The 23,610-nt window shown below is 38.5% G+C and overlaps 1 protein-coding gene across 2 annotated transcripts in view; it reads right to left on the bottom strand.

Annotated features, from left to right (window-relative positions):
- Positions 1-9,323: 9,323 nt before the first annotated feature.
- Positions 9,324-23,610, bottom strand: part of RBMS3 (RNA binding motif single stranded interacting protein 3) — a 450,305-nt gene continuing 436,018 nt past the window's right edge. For both annotated transcript variants that reach the window (XM_009288628.2, XM_009288627.1), the window contains 2 exons: positions 11,999-12,079; positions 9,324-9,455 (listed from right to left, as the gene is read on the bottom strand). In XM_009288628.2, coding sequence (XP_009286903.1) covers positions 9,324-9,455; positions 11,999-12,079 — 213 coding nt within the window. The remainder of the gene's footprint in view (positions 9,456-11,998; positions 12,080-23,610) is intronic.

Genomic DNA, 23,610 nt, shown 5'->3' with positions numbered 1-23,610 from the left:
CAACAGATCCAGATCTTGGAAGGTGCTTATACCTTGCAGGCTTTGGCCCTACAAGGAAAAATGGATTTGTGAACCTGTCAAAGGCTGACATTTTTCACTTCATTACGCATTTTTATTAAGGTGAAAGAACTCAGCTGTCACTGTTGGGGAATTAACAACGGAACTGAACAACTGAAATGAACACAAGAATTTTTCTCATCATGGAAAGCTAAACCAACACTGGGATTTATTTTTTTACAGCTTTTCTCTCATAATTTTCTGTTTAATTTTAACGAAGAGCATGTTAATAAAGGGGAGAAGAAAGGGTCTATTCTGCCTGCTTTGAGGCACAAAGGTGAATAAATCTCTGGGGTACATACAGCGCTCTAGCCTATTTGGGTGACAGGAGCAATATAGAAGAAGTTGGTGCTCTTTTTGAGGGGAAAATAACTCTCCTTACACTGCATCTTTGCTGCTTGCTGAGATTCTAGACATCTGCTCCACAAAGTGAGAGAAGTCTGCTTCTCACTCAGCCCTCCTTCTGAGAAAGTGTGCGTGCATGATTGTGTGTATGCGTATTAGAAATGAAAGGAATCATCGTTACTAGAGTCAATTGTCATTAAACAGAAAAGACTAATACACCAAATGTCAGCAATTTTGTTGTCTTCTGTTTTGCATTTCCATCACACCGTGACTGTTTTCTTAGTTCACGTGGGCTACTGAGAAAGACCAGGAAAATCCCTTACCCTAGGGCACTTCTTTTATACCTGGACCAATTTCATGTTAAATAAAGTTTTGAAAGGAAATGTTGACCATGTGTGTATCAAACATTACTATCTTCAACTACCACATTTGGTCTCATCACTAAAAATGGATTGATTCATTACTTTAAGCACATTATCACTCTTTAGCATGACTCTTGCTATAGGTGGAGTTCAGCGAGTCTGCCTAAACCTGTTTTGCTCATGTCAACCTCAGCATTAAAATGAAGTGGCATGAGGAGCACCATCAAGCTTAAAATCATGAAGCATGGCAATTTGTTAAACACTGAGTATCAGTCTCATCCTTCAGAACCACAAACAACATAATATAGATCCAAATACTATGACATATTAAAAATAAACTTTATTACAATGCAGGCTTCCTCAAATTTGCTGAGTTTTGGTACACATACATACATAAATAATACCCTTCGTTTGATTTTTACTTGAGTAAAAATCCATTCGAATGCTTCAGCCCATTGCCCATTGAAAGTTTAAGCCCTCACTTCTCTAATCACCAGCCTTTATCTTCCACAGTTGGGCATGCATCCATAGCAGAAGATGATACAATGTGATGCAATTTGCTCTCAAATATGCCTCATTCTGCATTACGGTGGATTTCTTGACCAACACAACCAAGGCAGTCTCTTGGTAAACAGAACTATACAAGAAAGAACAAGCTAAGGACATTTCAAGAGTCTGTTTCACCGGAAGGCAATAAGAGGACATTCACAATTTGAGGCCTGACTGTCACAGGTGAAAAGTGCTTACAAAACCAGCAGTAGAGCCAGATAGGAAGAAGAGTCCCTCAGCAACCTCACTGGGAACAGTGAGACTTTTCAGTGCCCTGATCTACGCTCAGGTCAGCACCTGCGAATATAATACTCTCTTCAGTTCCACTGTATCCGTTTTTTTTTCTCAATGTTAAGCGATGAGCCCAGGTATTGAGAATTTTCTACCCATAATTCATATTTTTCTGACACCCCTTCTGTACTTATCTTTTAAGGTAAAACCAAAAATATCAAACCTGAACATCCAGATTTTACTATTTACAAGAATTCAGGTGTGATGGAAAGTACATACGCAGTTCAGCTTATGGATTTGATGTTACTTCTAGACCTCTGGGCCAGGCACCATTGCCTTAGACTTCTAGAGTTGTTTCTGCAACCTTTCAGGAACCCTCCTGATATTTAAAGCTAAATTGGTAAGACAGACATAGATATTGACTTTACAAATTCAGGTCTTCAAAATAAGAAAAAAAAAAGAAAACAGAAACTCGAACAGATAATAATAATAATAAACCTTCCAAAAAATCTTATTAGCCAGAACATAAAGAAAACCAGTTTTACATTTCAGAGGCCACCAAGTATTTCTGTCCTGTGACAACACCCATGCAGCAAGTGTGTTGCTCTTCCACTGTTCTCTTTTATCTCATCTTTAACTTTTACAAATAAGTTACCACTTTCTGAGCATTTTGTATGTTCCAAATAATTTTTTTTCTTACCTTATGATCTATGACTGTTTATACTCAAGGCTCACATTGTTTGTAATTCATAGACTTTCAAGTACCAGTTCACTGTTTTTTTTGGGATCAGTAAGATGATCAATTGTATTTAAGGGATCCATTTTCTTTCCTCTTCTTCTTCCTCTACTTCTTTGCTTTGTTTTTTTTTTTTTATTTCAAACCCTATTAAACATTATAGCATGGAAAAAAATGGAACAATTCTAATACAGAATGCACTTGAAACACTTTAAAGTGACAGGCATCGTGATATCGTATTGCCTGTCTGGCTTAATAAAAAAACACTGAGATTGTTTAACTTGCTTTGCTGAAAAAAAATAAGAAAAATGTTTCTGAATGTATAAATAAAGCAGCAGAGTTCTGAATAGAAACAAGAAGGTACCTCAGCATATTCATCAGCCACATGGTAGCTACCTTGTAGCCTCATTGTTGATAGTAAATGAGACTTTTTGTGTGTCACATTAGAACTAACACAGAAACAAATGTGTTTATTTTATATTTAACTGACTTGTGCCCGGGGTTATCTCTATTAGTACAAAGAATTCAGAGAGAGACAGGAAAAGAGTACATGTAGAAAGGAAGAAAATAAGGCTAGATCGATTTTTTTCCCTCATATGCCCTCCAAAGAAAGAGGGAACCTTTATCCAAGGACAAAATTCAAGTGCCACTCTCAAAAAGCAACAAGTAATGAGACAGCATGTGAAACAGAAACAGATTTTTTTTTTTTCCTGAATTGAAAACATGTTGTGGATGTTGTTGTTCTTTTACTTTGGCATCATCTGGTTTTCAGAAGTGTTGAACATCAACGACTACTCTGGAGAAAGCAGAAGTTTTACCACTTCGGAAAATCAGGCCCTCTTCCTATGGTGAAGAACCACGTGAACTCCCATTTCTCTCTTTTCTATGTTGCATATCTAGCAGCCATTTACTTGGGAAACCCCCTCCCCCCCACTATGTTAAAAAATACGATCTTGTTTTATCAATTTAAAAAAATAATTGTGTTCTTTTCCCCAAAATTTCAGGTTAGGGAAACACAGATCTCTTTTTAGAATTGGGCAGCTGAATCAGATTGATCCAATATATATGATTTAATTTCATTATTTTTAACGGATACCCTGTCTCTAATGCACCACAATAAATGTGATGAAGCTTCCCCTCTCTTCTGGACGGAGGAAAGTTTAAAAATGTTTGGTTTAATTTTTACATATAGATATATGTGTATGTATGTGTATATTTAAATGCTGCTTCTCTTCTGCCTCCTTAAGGAAAAAAATCATCTTATGACTTGCTTCTCACCTTTTTCGTTTGTTTGGTTTTTTTGAGAAAAATAAGGGCCATAATCAGGATTTCTTTATGGAAAATAAGTGTCGTTCCTGAAACAGGTTTCAGTGGATTGAATTTAGTTAGTGTCTTTTTTTGCCTAATCATACTAATTAGTGATTGTCAGCCAACATATTAAGACAACAGAAATCATAGCAGAGAAGAATAATTTTTAACTTCCTGCCTGCATGACAATACTAAGTCATTTTCAACATTTCTGCTTGTATGGGAGAGCTAAAATGAGAAAAAAGATCGAGTTTGCTTTCTCTTGCATCTAACTGGCAATTCAAACGCATCACTGGAAAACAAATGCAGAATTAAGGTGGCTATGCATGCTGGACGATGACAAAGACTGAGGTGAAGAAATGAATTTGCGGTATGTCGGAATTCAGAAGGAAGACTGTTGTTTCAGTAGAAATACCAAAGATCAGGCAATTTAACAGAAAAACTCATCAAAATTAAAGCCCACCTGGACAGATATTAGTTGGTAACCCACTCCCCCTTGCTTTGGGATGTTCTCCAAAGCACACCATCAACAAGATTCTAATACCAACTATTCCGGAATTTCCACTATAAACATATGCAGTATGTAAAACACCAGTGGAAGATAGTTTAAACAAACAAGAAAGTAAGAACTGGTCCGGCCATGTAGGTCAAATAAAGATAAAAAAAGAAAAAAACCTCTATCTTCTGGACTGCGTTAGGGTGTCACTTCATCTTTGGTATAAAATAGGCCATCCATAGGCTGCATTTGTTCACAACTAGGAAAGACTACAGAAATTGTCAACAATTTCTTCTATCTATTGCTTTTTTTGCACTTTTTTGACCATAAGCTCCTATCTACTTAAGTTTTTTTTTTAATGCTCTTAAGCTAGGTTTTTGCAATGTGACAAGCAAAGCAGACTAAAAACTTCTTAAAGCTCATAAAAAAGACTGCAGATAAAAAGCACTAATGCTTTTGCTAGCGATCACGCTTTGTAAATAAAAAAATCTGCATTCTGCAAGAAAAAAACCCTGCATTCTCTATAATGCAGCAAGTTTTTTTCTCAATTCAATAACTTTACTGTAAAATGCTTTAGCCTTCTAGAATTTTTTCTGTCAACACTTAAGACAAAGTTCATAAAAGTCCCAGCATTTTTCCAATCCTTTCAGTTGCCACAGTTCCTTTATCATCAACTTTTCTTCAAAAGAAGAAAATCATTTTCTTTTAAACTGTACAGTTTATTTTTTGTTCACCCCAAAAACTCAGTCTATTAAACTTCTGCACCAGCACCGGTGTGAGCAGTTTCAATTCATTCTCGGGTTTTCTAACAAGACGTTGACAGCTTGCCTTGAGAGCCTTTGACGTCCTTAAAATTAAGGCAATTAAGATTCAAGATAAACCTTACCTAAACATTTCTTTAAAAAAACAAAAAACCAAAAAAAACCCAAAAAACACTCTAGATTTAAAACAAGAAGAAAAATAAAATGAGAGAAAAAGAGTAGCTTAATTTTTGAGGAAGACAATTGGTTTTCATCTCAACTTGCTCCCTCTTGACATCATCAGTTTTTCTGTTTAAAAAAAAAAAAAAAATCTAGCTACACCTCCAGGTAAATTCTGAATTCAAATGTTCGTCCAGATGAAATGTCAACCCAGAGTTTTTCCTCTGGGTTTTTTCTTTAGTTAAAAAAAAAAAATATAGCAAAAATAAAATTGTCAGACTACATGACGGAACCATTTGCACAGCACATAAAAACACTGTTTTGTTTTCGTTGGGAAAGGTAGGAAAAAAAAAAGCATTCATTTGACGCCTGTGCAAACTGGAAGCCAACTTCTTGTTCAGTGAAGTTTCTCCATTCAAGGCAAAGATTTCAGACCGACATTCTTCAGTCCTGTTTATTGTCTGTAAAAACAATTGAATTAAAGTGGTCATTAAGTCAAAACAACTTTGAAATAGGCTCCTCTCCTTTTTTTCCACCCAATTCCCTTTAAAAGTTATCCAAGCTAAACTAACTTTGCAGCTGTTTAAATATGATACAACCACTAAGCTGAAAATAGTCAGGCAGAAATAGGGAACTCCTGCTTTGGGGACGTTAACACGTCCTAAGCAGATGAATTTACTCTTGTTAATGCTAGGCTTAATGGGCAGTCTAACTACACTGAAATTAGATGAATACGTGGCTTAACACTGTGTAAATATTTCAAGAGTAATACAATAAGAGAGCGAATATTTTCACAATAATAAGTGGCACTGTTTATTTTGGATACTAATAATAAAATGAAGGATAAAATTACAATAAAAGGATACATCCAATTTGCTAAAAGAACACATTTTCTGTTGGCAAGAACAGACTGTGGAGCACTCTGCTTAATGAGCCGGTTATGGCTAACTTAGAAGAAACATTAAAGATAGTATTAATTAGAAAAATATAATTTTTGATCATATAGTGTCAAATCTTTCTAAATTTAGCACAGAGAATAAGCTAAACTATGAACCTTTTTCTTACGGAAGATAACTCTCATTTTGTGTTTTTGAGGTTTCATGTCATTTAAAGATATGTCATACCAAACTTATCTTAGCAAGACTATATGAGATCTTTGGGGAGATGTAGAACCTAGGTATAAACGCTGTTTCATGGCTAGGGCCATCAGTAAGGGTTAGCTATTGCTTCTCCTACAGTCCTCAAAACTTGCATGGAAAAAATCCTTTTCCAGCCGAAGTTCAACACAAGAAAATCCAGCACCTTTCCTTTTGCAAGCATTAATGCATTTGCCTTGCTTAGTTTTAATTCTAATATTAGGAGTTAAATTGTGAAGAATGTTGATGACATAACATCTGCCACAGAGCTACTTCTCTGGGATGGTAAACATAAAACTAGCTTCAATTTTAAATATTAAATTTACCAAAGGACTTTTTCATTGCGTGAAGCCTGAAAATTAGTATTTTGAATGTAACAACAGATTTATGTGGAAAGCAAGAATTAATTTTTTCTTAGGGTTTTCTATGCATAACTTCTGGTAGGAGTACTCAAGTTGGATGCTTACCTCCTGAGGTTTTACTGCCCCTCTGGGTCGAGTGGCCACCATATGCGTGAAAGACCAATTCCACCGAAGGGTCACAGCACACACTCTCTAATCTAACCTGGCATTGAGTTTGCCCACAAAGGGCTCCAGAAAAATGTAATTCTTTCCACATTTAAAACCAGAATATGTTGTCCAGCAGAGTTTTGCTTAGAGGTAAGAGAGTACACTTTTCAGGGGGAAGGATCTCAATTCATCTCCACTTCACAGATTTCACACTTTTATGTGCAAAATTAAAGATTTACAAGGAAAAAGGGGAGTATGGGTCTAAAATAATTAAGGTGATTTCCTCATAGAGTAGAGTCCTCTGCTCAGAAACCAAGGGCTGTTTCTCCTGTATTGCTACACAATAGGTAGCCAGGTTTTTGACATGAAGTTATCATTTCTGAACATCTATGGGTGGGATCCTCAAGTACAGCAGCCAGCATATTAAATAAAAGAACGTGTATGCTGATTAAAAAAACTAGAACTTAAATTTTAAGTCTCATGGTTTATTTTTACTTACAAAGAGAGTACAGAGTCCTTATACCACCCAGTTCATTCTGAGTACATTGCCTCTCCTTCGTTGCCTGCAATTTCATGATTGTTGCAAAGAAAATAAATATAATGAAATACACTGTTATAACTTTTCTCCTGACTGATCAGCTCCTATGAAATAATTTTATAGAGTTTGCCTTTTTCTTTGCCTATATCTGATAAAATCATTGTTCGGTCATGTTAATTACTTCTTCTCATCTCGCTTTGAAAACAGTTGTTGTATATTGGGCATGATGCTTGCTATTAATAAATGTGTCCTTCAAAGACCAGATTAATAAAATCGTATTTTAATTACAAAATAATTTAACTTGGTTTTATATTAAAGGTTACTGAAATATTCCGGCAGAAGTTGTTTAAGACAGAGATTGTGTATATATTGGTTTGTTTCTGCAGCTTCCCACACTGCATTTCTGCCCGCAACTGGCAGATAGAAATAAAGGGCACATTTCAGAAAAAAAATACTGAAATAATCATAATAAAAAATCTGTAGTGGATCTGCCTGTGTGATTAAAAAAGAAAGAAATTCCTCTGGATATAAATGCCACTGCCATTAGAAGTGTATCCATCACAGCAACAAGGCAGTAGCTGACACGGAAAGATGAGGGATCTCATTCTCAGAGAAGGTGGGAATTCACCACACTGGCAAGAAGCACAGCACTCATTTCAATAAGGAATTGCACTGTAGTTTCCTCCTATGTGGGAAAAATGCCAGAATCTGCTGCTCACAGCTACCTTATGAGGGCTTCTGAACCTAAGTCCTTCTGCTTTGAGACTTAAGTGAAAGGGAACTGGAACGCGGGAATGGTCAGATCTAAATTCCTACAGAACACAGTCACCAAAACAAGCCAACAGGACGGTATGGTCACATATATTTCTCTCTTTGCTCATTATACTCTATAAATATTTTGCCATCATTTATTTACAGGTACTAGAAAGACTGATGGCTAGAAGGGATACACACGCATAGCCTGTGTCTCCGATTCGGTGCATCAACAAAAAGCTTGTGATCAATTGCATTAGTAATATGTACATATAGACAAATATGGGCGTGACATAAGAAATAGTGAGGTCTTTTGTTTTATGGCCATCAAAAAAGGACATTGTGTGATCTGAAACCATTTGTTACTCGTATGTTAGACAAATAAATGCATCTTCCACTTCCAGAGGTCAAAAATGAAGAAAAGCAACTGACACGATTGATATAATTCTAATCTTTCCTATACCAGCTCGTATCTTATGCCTCCATAAGTACTATGTCGTGATGCATTGACTGACATATTTAACTTATTTCTTGTCTATTTGTCTACTTCCTTCCCCAAGATAAAAAAATGTGTAATTCTCTTTTCACAGTAATGCTGGTGTTCAATATACATGTATTAATCAAGGACTGGGTTTGGGCTCCTTCCTAGAATCTGTCCAACATTGATCGGTCCCGGTGAGTACCCTGTTGCTAAGTAACCTTCCCTTCGTGAGGACCAGTTTTATTGTGGCAAAGAGAATGAGTGTTTGAGTATCATTCTGAAGATGAAGGGACTCTTTAGGAGTTCTAGATCCAGCTGCCAGTGTATAAATTTTGAATTTTCCAAGGTATTCCATGGGAAGCAAACAAAGGGAGCAGAGGACAGGAGAAAGCAGTGCTTCTCCCCGTCCCTTTCTTATCCCTTCTTCGTCCATTGCCAGTTCCTGCCCACTCAGTGTCTGCGTGGCACCAGTTTTGCACAACCACAAATACCAACTTGGGGCAATTAATACTGCTTCACTAGCTACACTTTCAGAAAGAAACATTTACATGTGTACCGTGCCAATACTTTCACCACTGCAAAATTTAAGCCCTCTTTTTAACCTCTGACACCAGATGCTGCTTTAGCCCAGTGTGATGATTGTTAACGCAGTTGTTGAGAACCTTCTGAGTCCAGAAAAGCAGCAGACAGTTAGAGAGCATATCATTGCAGGCAGGAGCTCAAGGACATTTTGCTAAGGTGAGGCCATCAGCCAAAACCTCTTGCTAATTACACTGCAGTATATCCAGAACTCATCTGAACTTAACGAAGCTACTCAGAATTTATATTGCTGAAATGGGGAGCAGAATTTGGCCCGCTATAATCAAGAAACAAAACCTTCTGGTTACAAAGCCTATGCCTACTTACTTAGACTGTTGGTAAGAATATGCAGGTGCGTGTTCACTGGATGTTTCCACTGTCATCTGTTGCTGTTGACCACTGGCTTCCTGTGCTGAAGATGCTACTGTCTGTGGAGAAGTATCAGCAACAACACCCTAAGGAATCAAATGAGAACACGAAAAACTTACTAATTTTACTCACTGCAGTGAACTACATAAAAGAGCTCAGCACCAGCTCACCATTCCTGTATTTCTCTAGAGGTTGAGAGAGTTTGAGATAGCAGAACCACATGCTAACACAACAAACTCCATCAGTTTTAGAGAGCTAATCCAGCAACAAGAAGCTTCCTTAGCGTACCAGCCCCTGTAGTACTTTGCTCCCACAGGCTGCAGTGGAAAATATCTCCACCTTTGAGGGCGTTCTACCTGCCCATTCAAAGCCAGAGGCTAAACTTCTGACTTCAGTGGAGTCTGGATTTTACCTCCTGTCTTTTTTACAGCATATGTATGGCTCTTCTGATTTTCACTTACCTACCCTAACTTCACAGTGAGTTCACATTTATTTTGTTTGATTTGCAATGCGATAAAGGCAGCATCTAGGCCCACCGCCCTCTGCCTTACTACACATCCAACAGAATTTTAGCCGCCTTAGAAAAATACTGGACTCCTCTACACACTGCTTTTACGCATGTTCCCTTCAAAAATAAATTTACTTCACACTAAAGACTTTTATCTGTTAAGTCAAAACTCCAATGAAGTTTTATTTATGTTTGCAAAAAAACAGATAAGTAAACACACTAAAGATGATATGTATGAACTTAACATTATGCACTATTTCTTATCCTATTTAGACAGTCTGAATAATATTATTTTTAAGTATTTTTGTATGCTTTCGAAGTAAGCTATATTTTCTTTCTTTAACTCTCATGCTTGGTGTGTTCGTCACATGAATAACACTAGCAGGTCTCTTCAGGGAACATGCTTTATTACTGTATTGCACACAACAGAGCCAGAAGAGGGAGCACAAAGCACTTGCTTTGTTTTTATTTGAGTCCTGTGTAAACAACAGGTAGTTTATTTTAAATTATCTGTTAAAAATATCGGTTTCCTTTTTCTGAAATTCTTCGTATCTATTGCTTAACAGACTGTCAGGATTATCTTTTTCTGCCTACTTCCTTGTCTTTATCCTTCTCCTTTTGTCCATCTCATCTTGAGATTGTAAGCTCTCTGGGGCAGAGACTGTATTTTTTGGTCTCTGCTTGTGGAGTATCCAGCATAGTAGGATCCTGGTTCATGGTGCTACGTGAATACAGATAAACATTAACAATAATCATCATCACTGGATCAGAGCAAGACAGGCTATATATTCAGATAATATTTTGATTATTATAGAAGGTAATTATGACATCATGTTACTTTAGCAGGCATGAATATGTCAGTGATGGGGAGGAGGGCTCAGGAAGAATTAACTTAATTTCTCATTCGCACTGGTCAGCACAGCATGCAGCCAGTACTGCTGTATGAGCCACTCTCCATTACACCATCTCCTTTTAATTTGGATTTGTATCTGCTCAGTTTAATACCTAAGAATGGCAATTGAAAAGAGGCACCCATGGCCCGTTTGTAAACAAACAAGGTTTAGGACAAAATTATCCTGAGGCAAAAAAGACTAAAACATGACCAGCTCAGTACGACAGAACAGTAGCAGCCTTTCCTGTGGGACCTCATTTGGAAATCTCAGTAATTGCAAAGAACTGGGAGAAATCAGGATGAGTCCACCTGACTTCTGGTGGAGCCGTGCCAACAGTACCGCTAACTCAGCAACCTCAAAGCACAGAGTAGTAATAGCACAAACTCCAAAGTCCACACAGCCGAAGACAGAAGTACAGAGACCCTGGCACTCCTCGCATTACCCCAGGGTAGGGGAGAAGTTATTAATAGAAGAGGGTAGCACCAAAGAGAAGCACACAGGGAAGAGGATGCCAAGGCTCCCTCCTCTTGCTGTGCTCAGTGGCCCTTATGAAGCTTCACAGAAGTGGAGGCCAAGCTGACGCTCTCCCGGCAGCTTGTGGTCTACAGGGTTGAGTAAATACTTACTCATTAGACTGTCATCAGCATGACTCAGCCCCAAGGAGGGAGGGAGCGAATCCTTCCTCAAGGATGAAAAGCACTCAGTCAGTGCAGCATCCTCCACGTCTGTATATACAAGAGGAAGGTTTCCATTGCTCAATCACTTTTTCTGGTGGCTAAATGTTTCAGCAATTACCTATACTTGCTAAGGACCGCATCAAACCCTCTTGCAATCTTCTCATCTTGGAATCTCTTTTGGGTTCGTGGTCTGCCTGCTGGGTTTGTTTTCCTGTCTCTTCCCATCTCCCTCCCAAATACATGGGGAAAAAATAGTCATAATCACTGATGTTTTATTCCATGTCCTGCTGTACAACAAAACAAATACAAAACAAGAACCCTTGCCAATAATTAAAAAAAAAGAGGGGGGTGGGGGAGAAAAAAAGAAGGAAAAAGAAAGAAAGAAAAGAAAAAGAGAAAGCAATGTGCAGTCCTAATTTTAAAAGCTGGAAGCTTTCAGCCACCATTCCATAAATTAACTTTAGGCCCCTTTCAAACAGATGCAAGGAGGCATAATAGATAAGAGTTCTGCTACCCCTTCACTCTACTTTCGTGGATGGAGATACACTTACTTCAATAGGGACAGCTGTTGGAGGCACAGGAGTGTACTGGGGAATGTAGGTCCCTTGCATAGGTGCAGCAGCAGTCATGTACTAGAACAAATCAAAGGCAAATAAACATTAGAAAACTACAATCAAGATGCATAAAACCATATTAGAAGCATGACACTGTTTCAATTTCCTGATCAGAGTTTGTTGGTTAGTGTATAGTCTATTATTTCTTTTAATTAAGGATTTTAGGCAATGGTAGGAATTACACATCTATTAAAAATCATAATCCTGAACTTCAAAGTCAGGTCATATCTGAATAGAGGCAATAGCAAACATCCTGCTGACAGATTCAGATTGTTCACATGGCTTCTAAAATTGAGAGACTCCTATTTGTACTTACTAAAAAAACAGTAGAGACACGATAGCAGCATATATATAGTGGTCACAGATTAAAAAAAAGTCTAAACAATCTTTTGGAATCTTATTGATCTTATCTAATGACGCCTACAAAAAATGAAGCATGAAATTTGACAGGTTTATTCCAGTCTATATTTAACCCTATCAATAACAGCAGTTGAGTTTACAGGGATACAAAGCTGCAGGGAGGTGCAATCCAAGACAGGAAAAATAAAGGAAGAAGAAGGTATATCTGGGAGTTTCTCCTTTTGTACACAGAATCCCTAGCTAAATTCTTATGGCTTATTCTTAATATCCAGGGATCTTTTCTATACATTTTGAAACTTCTGCAAATTATTTTTATAGCAACACTTTGTATTAGCTTCTCTAAAATACCGTCTCTCCCAAGCACTACAAGACAATCTTTCTTAAAATTCATGAGTGCATGCGAATTTTGCCATTGGTATGGCACTAATCTCTTTATATATAGCACTTCTTAAAAAGCTCTTGAACTGAATGCAACATATATTGTTCAAATCTTCAAATAAAGTATCAATATTGTCGTCAGATCAAATGTACTTTTCTTTCTACAATCCAGTCCTAACAGCATGTCTTCACTGACAAGAATCTCAGAGTGTGCCCAATCCCACAACTGACTGTATGACACTTCCACTACATGTTATTTTCAAAGACACACCGAAGATCTGAATCAGCCCAAAATGTATTTGATGAATTTTAAAATGAGTTAAATATAGCTTTGCTTCCTGGCAGAGCTAGGAAGTGCTTGCAAGATTTTATTCCGCTGTTTATAGTAAAATTTACATTTAAAGCACTCTCTAACCTCAATTCTAAACTAACTGGATGGTTTGATATGCCTGTCACAAACATGCATTATGAAATTGCATAGTGGGGTGCAGACTCTGCAGCAATGCTGGAGAAAGGCCTTAGGGAATGAGAACAGCATATTTAAGAATCCCACAGCTAAATTCTGAAGTCTCATTAAAGTAAAAGGAAAAAAATTACTTCTATGAAATTGTTTTCTGGAGAAAAAAAATCGGTGAGGAACATAGGTGACATAGAATGTATACTTGCAATATGAGTAGCATACTGCATTGAAAGCCATTACAATATTGTTGTGAAAATTCAGTGTTTTCCTTAACTTGAGCAAAGAGACAGGAGTGTCCCCAGTGTCTGTGTGCCTGTATCAGGCCATGATTTTCTGCAGCTCCTTTTCCTTGTTCTTCAGAAAGAGAAGTGAATTCAATAGTTTTTTATGAATGCTAACCCACCAAAGACATTAGGCCAACTATCCCTATTGTACTCAGTACAGTCAGGCTATTCTCCTGCCTTACAGATTAGGAGCTAATGAGAATGTTACAGCAGGGTGTTCCAGAGCTGCTTCCGCTTCATTCATACATTCTGCTTTGTAATGTTGCCGTCACATGTTGGGATGACATCTGCTGTGTAGCACTGTTCTAAATGTGTCAATATTTAACATTAACCTGAAGCACTCATTCTTACAGTTCTGCAAAGACCTACAAGGGTTTTAAGTACCTACGCAGGCTAGCTTCACTCAGACAAAAATATATGGATTTTAATTAAAACTGTTAATTTAAAGAATAAAGTGGCCTCATTCAAGTTGGACTTCCTCAGAGTTCTTCCCTGAATCCAGCAGATCAGTGCTCAGACTCTTATATAATGCAGTTGTCTGCCATTCCACACATACGAGTTTTGCCAGACCACTTCACTTTTCTTCCTTCACTGCTACACAATTTCTAGGGGAAACTGTTCTGTTGACTTGAGTGTGACTGGTGGCCCTGGCTAACCCCTGCTTTGCCCTGGTCTTTCCAGACACTCACACCTCCCCATACTCTCCCAGTTTAATTTTTTTGCATGAATTTTAACTGAATTCAGCCAAACAGCAGGGGATTTACAGTGCTGGAGACCAAAGTCGTCTAGTTACTTGCAGACTCCCCAGAGAACTGTAGGAATGTGACTTCTCCCCTGTATATAACATATTCTGCTTGCCTAAATGTCCACTGTAATGATGGCTCAACCTTTCGGTTAAATCATTTAGAGCTCTACAATTAAAACAAATTATGTGGGCCAAATTAGTTCCACCAATGGCATAAATGAAGTCGCAGTTTTTGTGGCAAAGAATTTGGTCCTAGTAAAAGTTAGCCAAGGCTCAATCCTACAGACTACTGCTGCTTAACAACTGACCCTTGACCACACAGCAGCAGACTGGTCTGTATTACAGGTACACACATTGTGCCCTTCAGTGGAATATCCAAACATATTTAATGTATTTGTCTTTATGAATGTAAAGAAACCCTCATCATTTCAGAAAAGAGTAACTGGGTCAACAATTAAACATGTTTTTGGGGCTTGGAACTGATTCTCAGTCTCCAGACTCTCACTTAAGGATCCGTTGAGGCTTCTTTAAGAAACCTTACAAAACTATGAAGGACAACTCGGGCTTAATTCTTAGAGATACACAATTGGTCTTAAGTATCTAAAGTCCCCTCACATGCACAGGGAGTCCCAGCTGAGACCACATGAATTCAGGAGTGTCTGCCCTGCTGCATCTGTTTTCACCATGAGAAGCCTAGCTCTGAGAAGCTGCTTTAGTTTTTTGTTTACTAACAGTATAATGAAAAAGGAGGACAGATTAATTTTTGTTATAACTGACATTAGCTCAATCAAGTTCACACGTATTTCTTTCCTTTATGAACTACATAATCCTAATTCTCTGATCTCACAGGATAAATACATTAAAGATTACACAGTGCTAAGGCACAATGTCCGTGTCAATACTTAGATCAATGACTTTGGATAATGCAAGAGTTGAATTTCTTGTCATGAGTATTCACAGTTGGTTGTTAGCAGAAAGCTTCCTGAACATTGCTTTTCAGTAGCTTCCATACCCAGCACACACTGAGCCCACTGGAGTCTGTGTCTCTCCCTGGGTCCCCCTGACACTTTACCTAGCTATTTTGTAAAACAGTGTGCTCTGGATGGGTGGGAGTGAGTGCTGCCCATGCTGGGAGGTGGAAAAGAGCTTCAGAAAGAATTGTGAGATTCAGAAGAAAAGTTAAACATTTTATATCTACCCTGCTCAGGACCACCAAAGATGAAGATTCTGCTCTAAGGACATCCCTTAGCTGAGGGACTCTGTAGTGATGCAGTTCCATGGGGACCACAGGTCCTGTAGATGCACATAGTCTGCATATGGCTTCCCATCTACCTCAAGAAACTAGCGTAACTTGGAAGTAGGCAGATGGCAAGCAAAGAAGACATCTTTGCCAGAAGACCATCACCGAGACTTATTTTCTCCATGAACCACAGTCACTAAAGTTCTTTATCCACATGTACGTGTGAAAGAGAGACAGCATGACTCACATGCTCAGCTTAGCAGTACCCAGCTAATTCCACTGAATATTAGTATTGTAAGCACTGAAATGAGAGAATCTGAAAAATCCAAACCCATTCTTTCTTTGTCATATGTTTCCATCAGGATTAAAGATTCTTGAGCTGCAATGTGATCGGTCATTCAACAAAGTATGTGCAAGGCAGAAGAAAACAATGTTCATTCTTCCACCACTGTACAGGCTTTGTGGGTCTAAAAGTAGAAGCTCCTTATTTCTGACAGTAAAATGAATAGTGACTCTACAGGCGCAGATGATGGATCTGAAGGGTATACGGCAGCTTTTTTGGCACTCTGATCCTTCAAAAGCTGGTAATTTCTACTACAGAAAGTAAAAAGAGACATTGCTGGTGGCACTGTGCTCTTAATTTCTTTGTAAACTATTATTTTTCTTCACACAATATACAGAGTGCATGTTCTCAGCACTGAGGATGTGCAGTATTATAATATAATGCACACTTTACAATGCCTGACTGCTTAATTCAGACTGCACTTACCAGGGCACCAATTTAGCCTAAATGCTACATTAACAATTCTGCTCATACCTTGTTCAATGGGATTTTTGTTTTTACCTTTTTGAAACTGCTTAAGTATGTGAAAAAATAGATAGGTAAAAAATGAGAGAGTAGTAGTATACACTTACACCTCTGTTCTCCTTTCGGATATCACCCTCCGTGACTACAAAGAGTTAAACGAAAGGAGGTAACAAATGAATGAGGAGGTGGGTCGAGGGGACAAAATGAAACTGTGAGAAGGATCATGTTTAATTCAGAGAGCAACACCAGTTCTTATAGATCTGCAAACAGTGGGGTGTCCCAGCCTGGCTCCAGCAAGACTCCTGTTGAGCCTGCAGCAAACACTAAACCCATAAAGGTGGCAGGCATTGGGAAGAAAAAAACAAGACGAGGGCAGCTGCCTGCACCAGGCAGAGTGAGGGAGCATGTTGCAGTAGGATAACATGTTTAACCCATCAAAGGTGGAGCTGAGTGACCTGCTGGGAATTTGCAGGAGCTTTTACATCGAGACTATGGCACAGGTAATGTCCATTTATTCATTTACCCCAGTAAACCTCTGGTCTGCCTTTCTTGGGCCCAGGTTAATGCAGAGTCAGGCAAGTGCCTAACAGCTGAGATACAGAGCAAGCACCTCTTACACAGGCTGTTAGTTACTGAATTTCAACTGAGACAGTGCCTGGAAGGGTGAGTGCCTCTTCCAAGACCAAACTAATTTCATTTACATCACCAGAAGACTTTGGCCACACACTTTGTTTAAATTCTGAAGGTCGTCATTAATAGGAAGTATAAGAAACCACCCTAAAATACAGTTCTATTTATAGGCCTAGTTGCCTATAAAATAACACAGCTGTGATTAGAAGGCGGCTACTGGATATACATTAACTTGCTTGGCCACTATGAGTACTGTGAGATTTTACAGTGACAACAGTTGATAACCTGATCAACATTGAATAAGTTTCCTGGTATGAAGAAAATCGGAAAGAATTTACAAAATGAGACATTAACATATAAGTTTGCAGTAGCTTTGGAAACCTTGAACAACACTTACTCAGGATTAGTAGGCTTACTAATGAGCAAGGAATAAATGTTAAAGAAGAGGTCTTTTAAAAATCGATGTGCGAATGCTGCTTTCTGGTGTTTTGCTTTGTTTTTATATAAATGTGTATCTGTAGCAAGAATCAAAGATCGCTTTCCTTATTTCATCAACCACCATGCTCCTGAGAAGGCACAGAGCCTTTTCAGTCAAGGTGAGAGCCAAATTGCAGAATCCTTGTACCAGCATATGCTGGTAAGCATTTACATCACAGCAGCCTGCTGAAGGGAGATTAAATGGGATGTCTTATGTGAGTAAATGCTAACCCATGTGTCTTAAATGAGCAAGGATTCCAGAGTCTGGTCTTCAGTGACTATTTGTGGTTTCATATCGCTGCATGAGCTATAGCACAGTGATAATGACTTAGCTTTTTAGGTTTCTCAGAATTAATGCCAGGGTTTGTTTGTGCTTTTTTTAAAACCATCTGAGAAGTCTAGACACTGCATCACTAACAGAATTATGTGAAAACATTTGCATTGCTGGAAAACTGAAGGAAATGAGACTGTTGGCTGGATTTATTTTTATCTTTTTTTTTTTTTTCCATGAAGGAAACCTGCCTTCCCACTTTCAAATCTCTTTCCCTGCAAAGAACAAAAATTGCATCTCTCTTCGACCATTGTGAAGTGGTTAAAACTTTAATGAAATATAGGATAAAACTGCTGCTTTTTTGTCCCTGGTTCCACCTTCTCATTTGAAAATACCCTGTTCTCCAATAGAAAAGAACATTGTCTTGCTGTGTCCTCTTATCCCATAGTCTGGCATGGAGATGTAGGAACTCAGGAAGAGAAAAGGACCATCTAGTTCATCAGCGCCAGTGGCAGTTCAATGAAATACAATATCCAGCTGCCACAGTTTTTACTTTAAACTTCAAATATCTTTTGCTACCCAGAAGCATTCTCATTTTCCAGCTCAATCCTGTAATTATTCAACGGCTGTTATTAATCTTAGTTTTCCCCAATTAAAGAATGTGAGAATAAAAGATACAGAGTTTTTGCATATATTACAATATTTTTGCTAATAATTATCAGCCTGGCCCAAAATATAATAATATAATACTCTTTTACCACAAAATTACCATAGCCCTATCAATAATAGCACTGTCATTCAACAGAATCCCATCACTGGGCTGCTGCATTCATTGTTCAGGCAGAGAATAGAAATCTTTACAAGATTTAACCTTCCTTCCCTGCTGCTCAGTAATACAAACGTATTTAGGAACACCAGCTAACACTTCCCTTTCAACCTTCCTAATGAGATGTTACATAATTCTCTGAGCAAGTTAAATGAAGGTAGAGAGAATAATAACTTCAAGAACTATATTTACAAACTAATCTCCTTTTCTCTTCAGGAGTTCTAAGCATCCTTCACAAATCCCTACCTTTAGAAATCAGAGTAATACAAAGGTATAGAAGAAACAGTGCAGATGAGCTAAACCCCCCCACAGCTAACAGGCCTTTTCTTTATTTCAGAAATTCAGGCCTGCTACTAAAGCAGAGCAATCAGGACTAATCAGATAAAGACTATTTAGAGTAAAAAAAATGTGAGAACAGTCAGATCACCACATACAGCTGTGCACCACACTCCTACTAGCCCACAATATCCCGTGTTTGTAAAAACTATAGTAAATGCAAACAGCACTTCAGGAATGTTTATAGAAACAGATAAATAAAAAAATGGCTCATTCAGTTTAACCACTTTTTAGAGTCTAAAGACTGGCATTACAAAGGAACTTGGTGAAAGTCTCAAATTGCTTTCAGATATCTCACCAATGTCTGAAAAGGGTGAAAATGGAGGAAAACCCATCAGGATGTGAAAATTAAGTTCCCATTTTGATTGTATCTTTCATTAAAGGCAAGTGAAACTTCTTATAGGAATACTTCTTTATAACAAGTTGTTCATATTATGTTTATCAGTTTGTACATGGCTATGGAACTCGACCTCAGGGTGCCAATGATCCTTATAGTCCATGTCAGTGTACCTAGGCCCATGATATTTTCAACCTTGTCTTCCCTGTGACAAAGCCTCCACTGTAGGCAGGGATCCATGGAGGCCGTACAGAAATGTAGACTGATTCTCCATCTGTGACTGCATATATGAATAGCCTCAAGATGTGAAAACTGCTTTTTTGCATAATTCTAATAATGCCATGGGTCTGATGGATACATTTGCAAGAGAGCAAGACTCCTATGCTTAAAACAAAGACCAAGACTCTGGTGTTTTGTTGTACTTTCAATTCTTCAGTTCTTATCCATTTCTCTACAAAAGGGGGTATCTTTTGTTTTTTCTAATACCCTCTATGGACCTGTTCTGTGAACGTACATCATGAGATCTCTGGGGCAAGTTTTTGAGCATGGGCTAGTGCATGATTTATTACAGACTGTCCTGTCTGCAGCACCCTATATAAAACCACAGTATAGTGACCATATCATAACAAAAGAGTATACTGCATCAGTCTTGGTGAGCCAGGGTTGGTAATCACTGAGATTCTGTCACATTTATATTCTTTCAGGTCCTGTGTCCTGAAGAATAAGAGGATGATGCAGCAGAATTATAACTGCTTCTTCTGACATAAAAATTCCCTATGCACCCCCTCGATTGGAAAATCTTAGGAATTTCCATCTGAATACAATTCTTTCAATTAGTCCCTGATGAATGGCTGCTAGTAAGATGAAGGAAGACTGATCTGTACATTTTAATATTTTCAACATAAGTAAATAAATGTGTCAGTGAAACTCTCAACACATGAGCACATTAAGCTATTATTAATAACATATCCATCTATATGAACAAATAATTGCTTTCTAGAGGTAAAAATGTCTTCCAGAGGCTATTAAATCTCCATGAATTTGAAGAGTCTAAAGAGAAGCAGACTACTGTGTGCAGATGTCCATACTGTATGGATGAAGTTGTTAAAACAACAGGAGAACCGCTTAGACTTGTTAAATAAGAGTTGCTCATCAATCACATATACCTTCTATTTGCTCTTTCAGTCCAGACATAAGAGCGGACAGCTCATGGGCCAACTGTCCAAGAATGAAGCAGATGAAAGCAAGGACAATTACAAGCTAAAAAAAAAAAGCACAGTAGAAACACACATAAAGTCACCTGAATATTAGTATTTCTAATTATCCTAGAAACAGGAGGAATTTCATCACCTCCTGCATGAAAATGCAGTCATGCCTGAGAGATGTAAGGTAGCAAGATAATAGCATTACATGACCAAAGTACATCTTGGACGTTCTTAAGAGCAGCTGAAGCATGGTATTGCTCAGTCCTTTGCCTCTAAAAGATCCCTAGAATCCAAAATATTTGGCAAACTGTAATGAAGGATATCGCGGGCTTAAAAAAAAAAAGATAAAAGAAAAGAAAAGAAACCATCTCAAAACTTCATAAAAAACAGCTGTCCACAAGTACCCTGCATCTAGAGATAGAAGAGAACTTGCCAATTCAGTGAGCACAAAATACCTTGCAGATATCGCCTGTGGTTTCTGTTGGGGCTTACACTGGAAGCTAGCAGTGGCACTAGGGATGCCTTAAAAGCTGGCCTTCCTGTATTGATGGTGAACATGCAAGTCCAAGCTTAGGCGGGGGGAAACGCATTCCCTCTGGGAAATGCTGGGCTCTTATGCCTAAGGATGCAAGGAAAATCAGCCTGCTGTCAGGTGTGTGTGGCCAAATGTCCTGCAAAACACGCACTCGGGGCTTCCAGGCTGCTCAACACAGAGTTGGGGTGATTGAGTTGGGAGTTTGCAAGCCCCGAGAGCCCCACTTCCACCTGGGTCTTGGGTGAAGCTCTGGGACGTCCTTGCCTCTTCCTGTACACGCAGGAACTGGCAGCCCCTGTTCAGTCTTTGAGCTGGTGCCCTGCTTTTCTTCCAGGACAATCCCACCAAGTTGCCTGCCCAAAGCAACATTCCTGGGGTTTTCTGACTTGGCTTCCAGGACTAATCCGGTCCTCAGTAAGCAGACCTGTAAGCTAACTCATTAGGAGATCTGGAAGCCTGCCCAAAGCATCAGACATGGTGGGGCTGCTCTGGAACACGAAATCCTGGGAGCGCTTTGCAGCTGCTGCCTGAAAGCTGACATGGAGCAGGACAGCAACCAAGAGGGATGTTTAAACCAGTTGGCAGCTGTCAAGATCTTGTGGAGTATATTTTGTATTGGAAACACCATGAGGCATTGCTTCCGAAAATTAATTTTTGTTTGGAATTTCTGGCTCATGGGAGAATCTTTCTGTTTTGTTTTGAGTTTTTAAAAGATGAATCAGAATGAAACCAAATTTCATAAGATGAATTTCCCACAAGCTGGAAGCCATGGATGTTGCTCAGCCAGCTTTTCTTCTATCTGTAACTTGGGCAAAAGGATCAGCCATGTTCATATTTGGAAAGGGTGGGGATAATAAAGAATACTAACCCTTAAGGGCTGGTGGCAACTTCAATACATTTAAAGTACTATGTTTTAAAATAATGCAGTACAAAATATTGCTTCTCATTAGCACACGAAGTGGTCTTAAAATCTTTAAGTATATTTACATGATCATTAGCTTTGCTTACATGGCAGGGCTCTGGGAGGTGGCAATAGTAAGCATTTTTGTGAGGGCTTCCTTTTTCCCACTTTCCACAAACTTTGAAATTCTTATGGGAGAAAGGTCCCCTTAAAATTAATGTCAATGTCCTACTGATAGAGTGTGACTGAGTAAGACTATTAGAGTCTGCCCCTAAGTCTGTTAATTATCAGCTGTAGGAGGATCTCTGAGACACATCAGACCGCATCAGCTCCAGGGCTGCATAACCAAAGGAGAAACCTTGCCTTTTAGCAGGGTGCTGGCTAAGTGGACTGAACTATATCGCCATGTCATGAGCTTGTCTACCATGTAAAGAGTTGCTTACAGTGTTGAACTCCTAAACTTACTTTGTGGTAAAAATTATACAGAACCTCTCCTAATTTGTCATCATTTCATCCAAATGACAAGGAGAGGAGGGAGGGGAAGAGGAAAGATATCAAAAAGTAAAAAAAACAGCAAAAGAACAAAATAGAAAATTAAAGAAGGAAAAAAAATGCCCAATACTTCAAAAAAACAGTCAACCCTCCTTGCCTTAAGCCTTCCTGTTTTGTCATCTAATCACTAATTCCACCCTAAACTGTCCCAAAGAGGTCCCTTTAGAATGTCTCCCATTTTTTACTACTGCAGATCTTTCACACTATTTCACTGTACTATTTTCTTTACCTTGTAGTGGGATGCTCTATTTTCTTGGGAAAGTGTGATCAGCACAGCTGATGAACCATAAGTGAAGCAGCCAAGAATGCTAGCTTCATGCTTCAGCTCTGAATCTCACCTTGTACAGATGAGCAACTTAAGACCTAGGAAACCTGAGGTGTATTTAAAAAAAAAAAAGTGCAAGCACCCATTTGCCATAAGACATTATTTAATATAGCTTTATGGGTGTGCTTAGTACTTATTTTCCCGGGAATCACATTAGCAATGCTTGAAGGGGCCAGTAAAACAGATGTGTTTTAGTGCTGGTGGAATAGCAGCATTCCAAGGCTGTTCTTTGTGTTCCTTCAGTGCTAGCTTTCCAAAGGAGAGTCAGCTCATATACATTCAAATTATATACAATTACCAATCAGTAGGGATTTGTGCTTTAACACCCTCTTACAGTTCTGGACAGTATGAGCACAAATACTGGTGTATGAATTTTAATATTTTTTAGGGCTAATAAAGTCCAGGTCAAGTGAAAAGCAATTCACTTCAGTGGGGAAAAAAAAGCCTCTTAATCAGTCTTGTCCTCACTCTCAGATTGTAAATAGTTTTAGACAGGGCTAAAAAAAGCATAGCAGCAGTCTCAGGTAAATGCTTGATAGACGAGTATGCCATAATGGTTGTTCCTGTTACATTTTTTCAGGTTAGCACATTCTGTGAAAAATTAAAAGCAAAGCAAAACCTAACAAAATCTTCCCAACTTCCTCCCCTCTCTCTAATTCTGATAGGCGATGGAATATGAGGAGGATAATCCATAAAGGGAATCAACACTGGGGAAGACATTAATACATGTACAAACACCCATATTTCCTCCTTATGAATGCCCTTTATATGACAGAGCTGTCCAAACAGCACTTAAGGAGCAACAGCAAAATGCTTGACAGACAGGCGTGATAAGTTATGGCTCAAAATGTTTGCTTGCCAGACAGAAAGGGTGACTCT

This window comes from Aptenodytes forsteri, unplaced genomic scaffold, assembly GCF_000699145.1.
Source record: "Aptenodytes forsteri isolate BGI_AS27 unplaced genomic scaffold, ASM69914v1 Scaffold9, whole genome shotgun sequence".
Classification (NCBI taxonomy): Eukaryota; Metazoa; Chordata; class Aves; order Sphenisciformes; family Spheniscidae; genus Aptenodytes; species Aptenodytes forsteri.
Note: the sequence above shows the minus strand (reverse complement) of the source record. Positions and strands in the feature narration are given on the sequence as shown.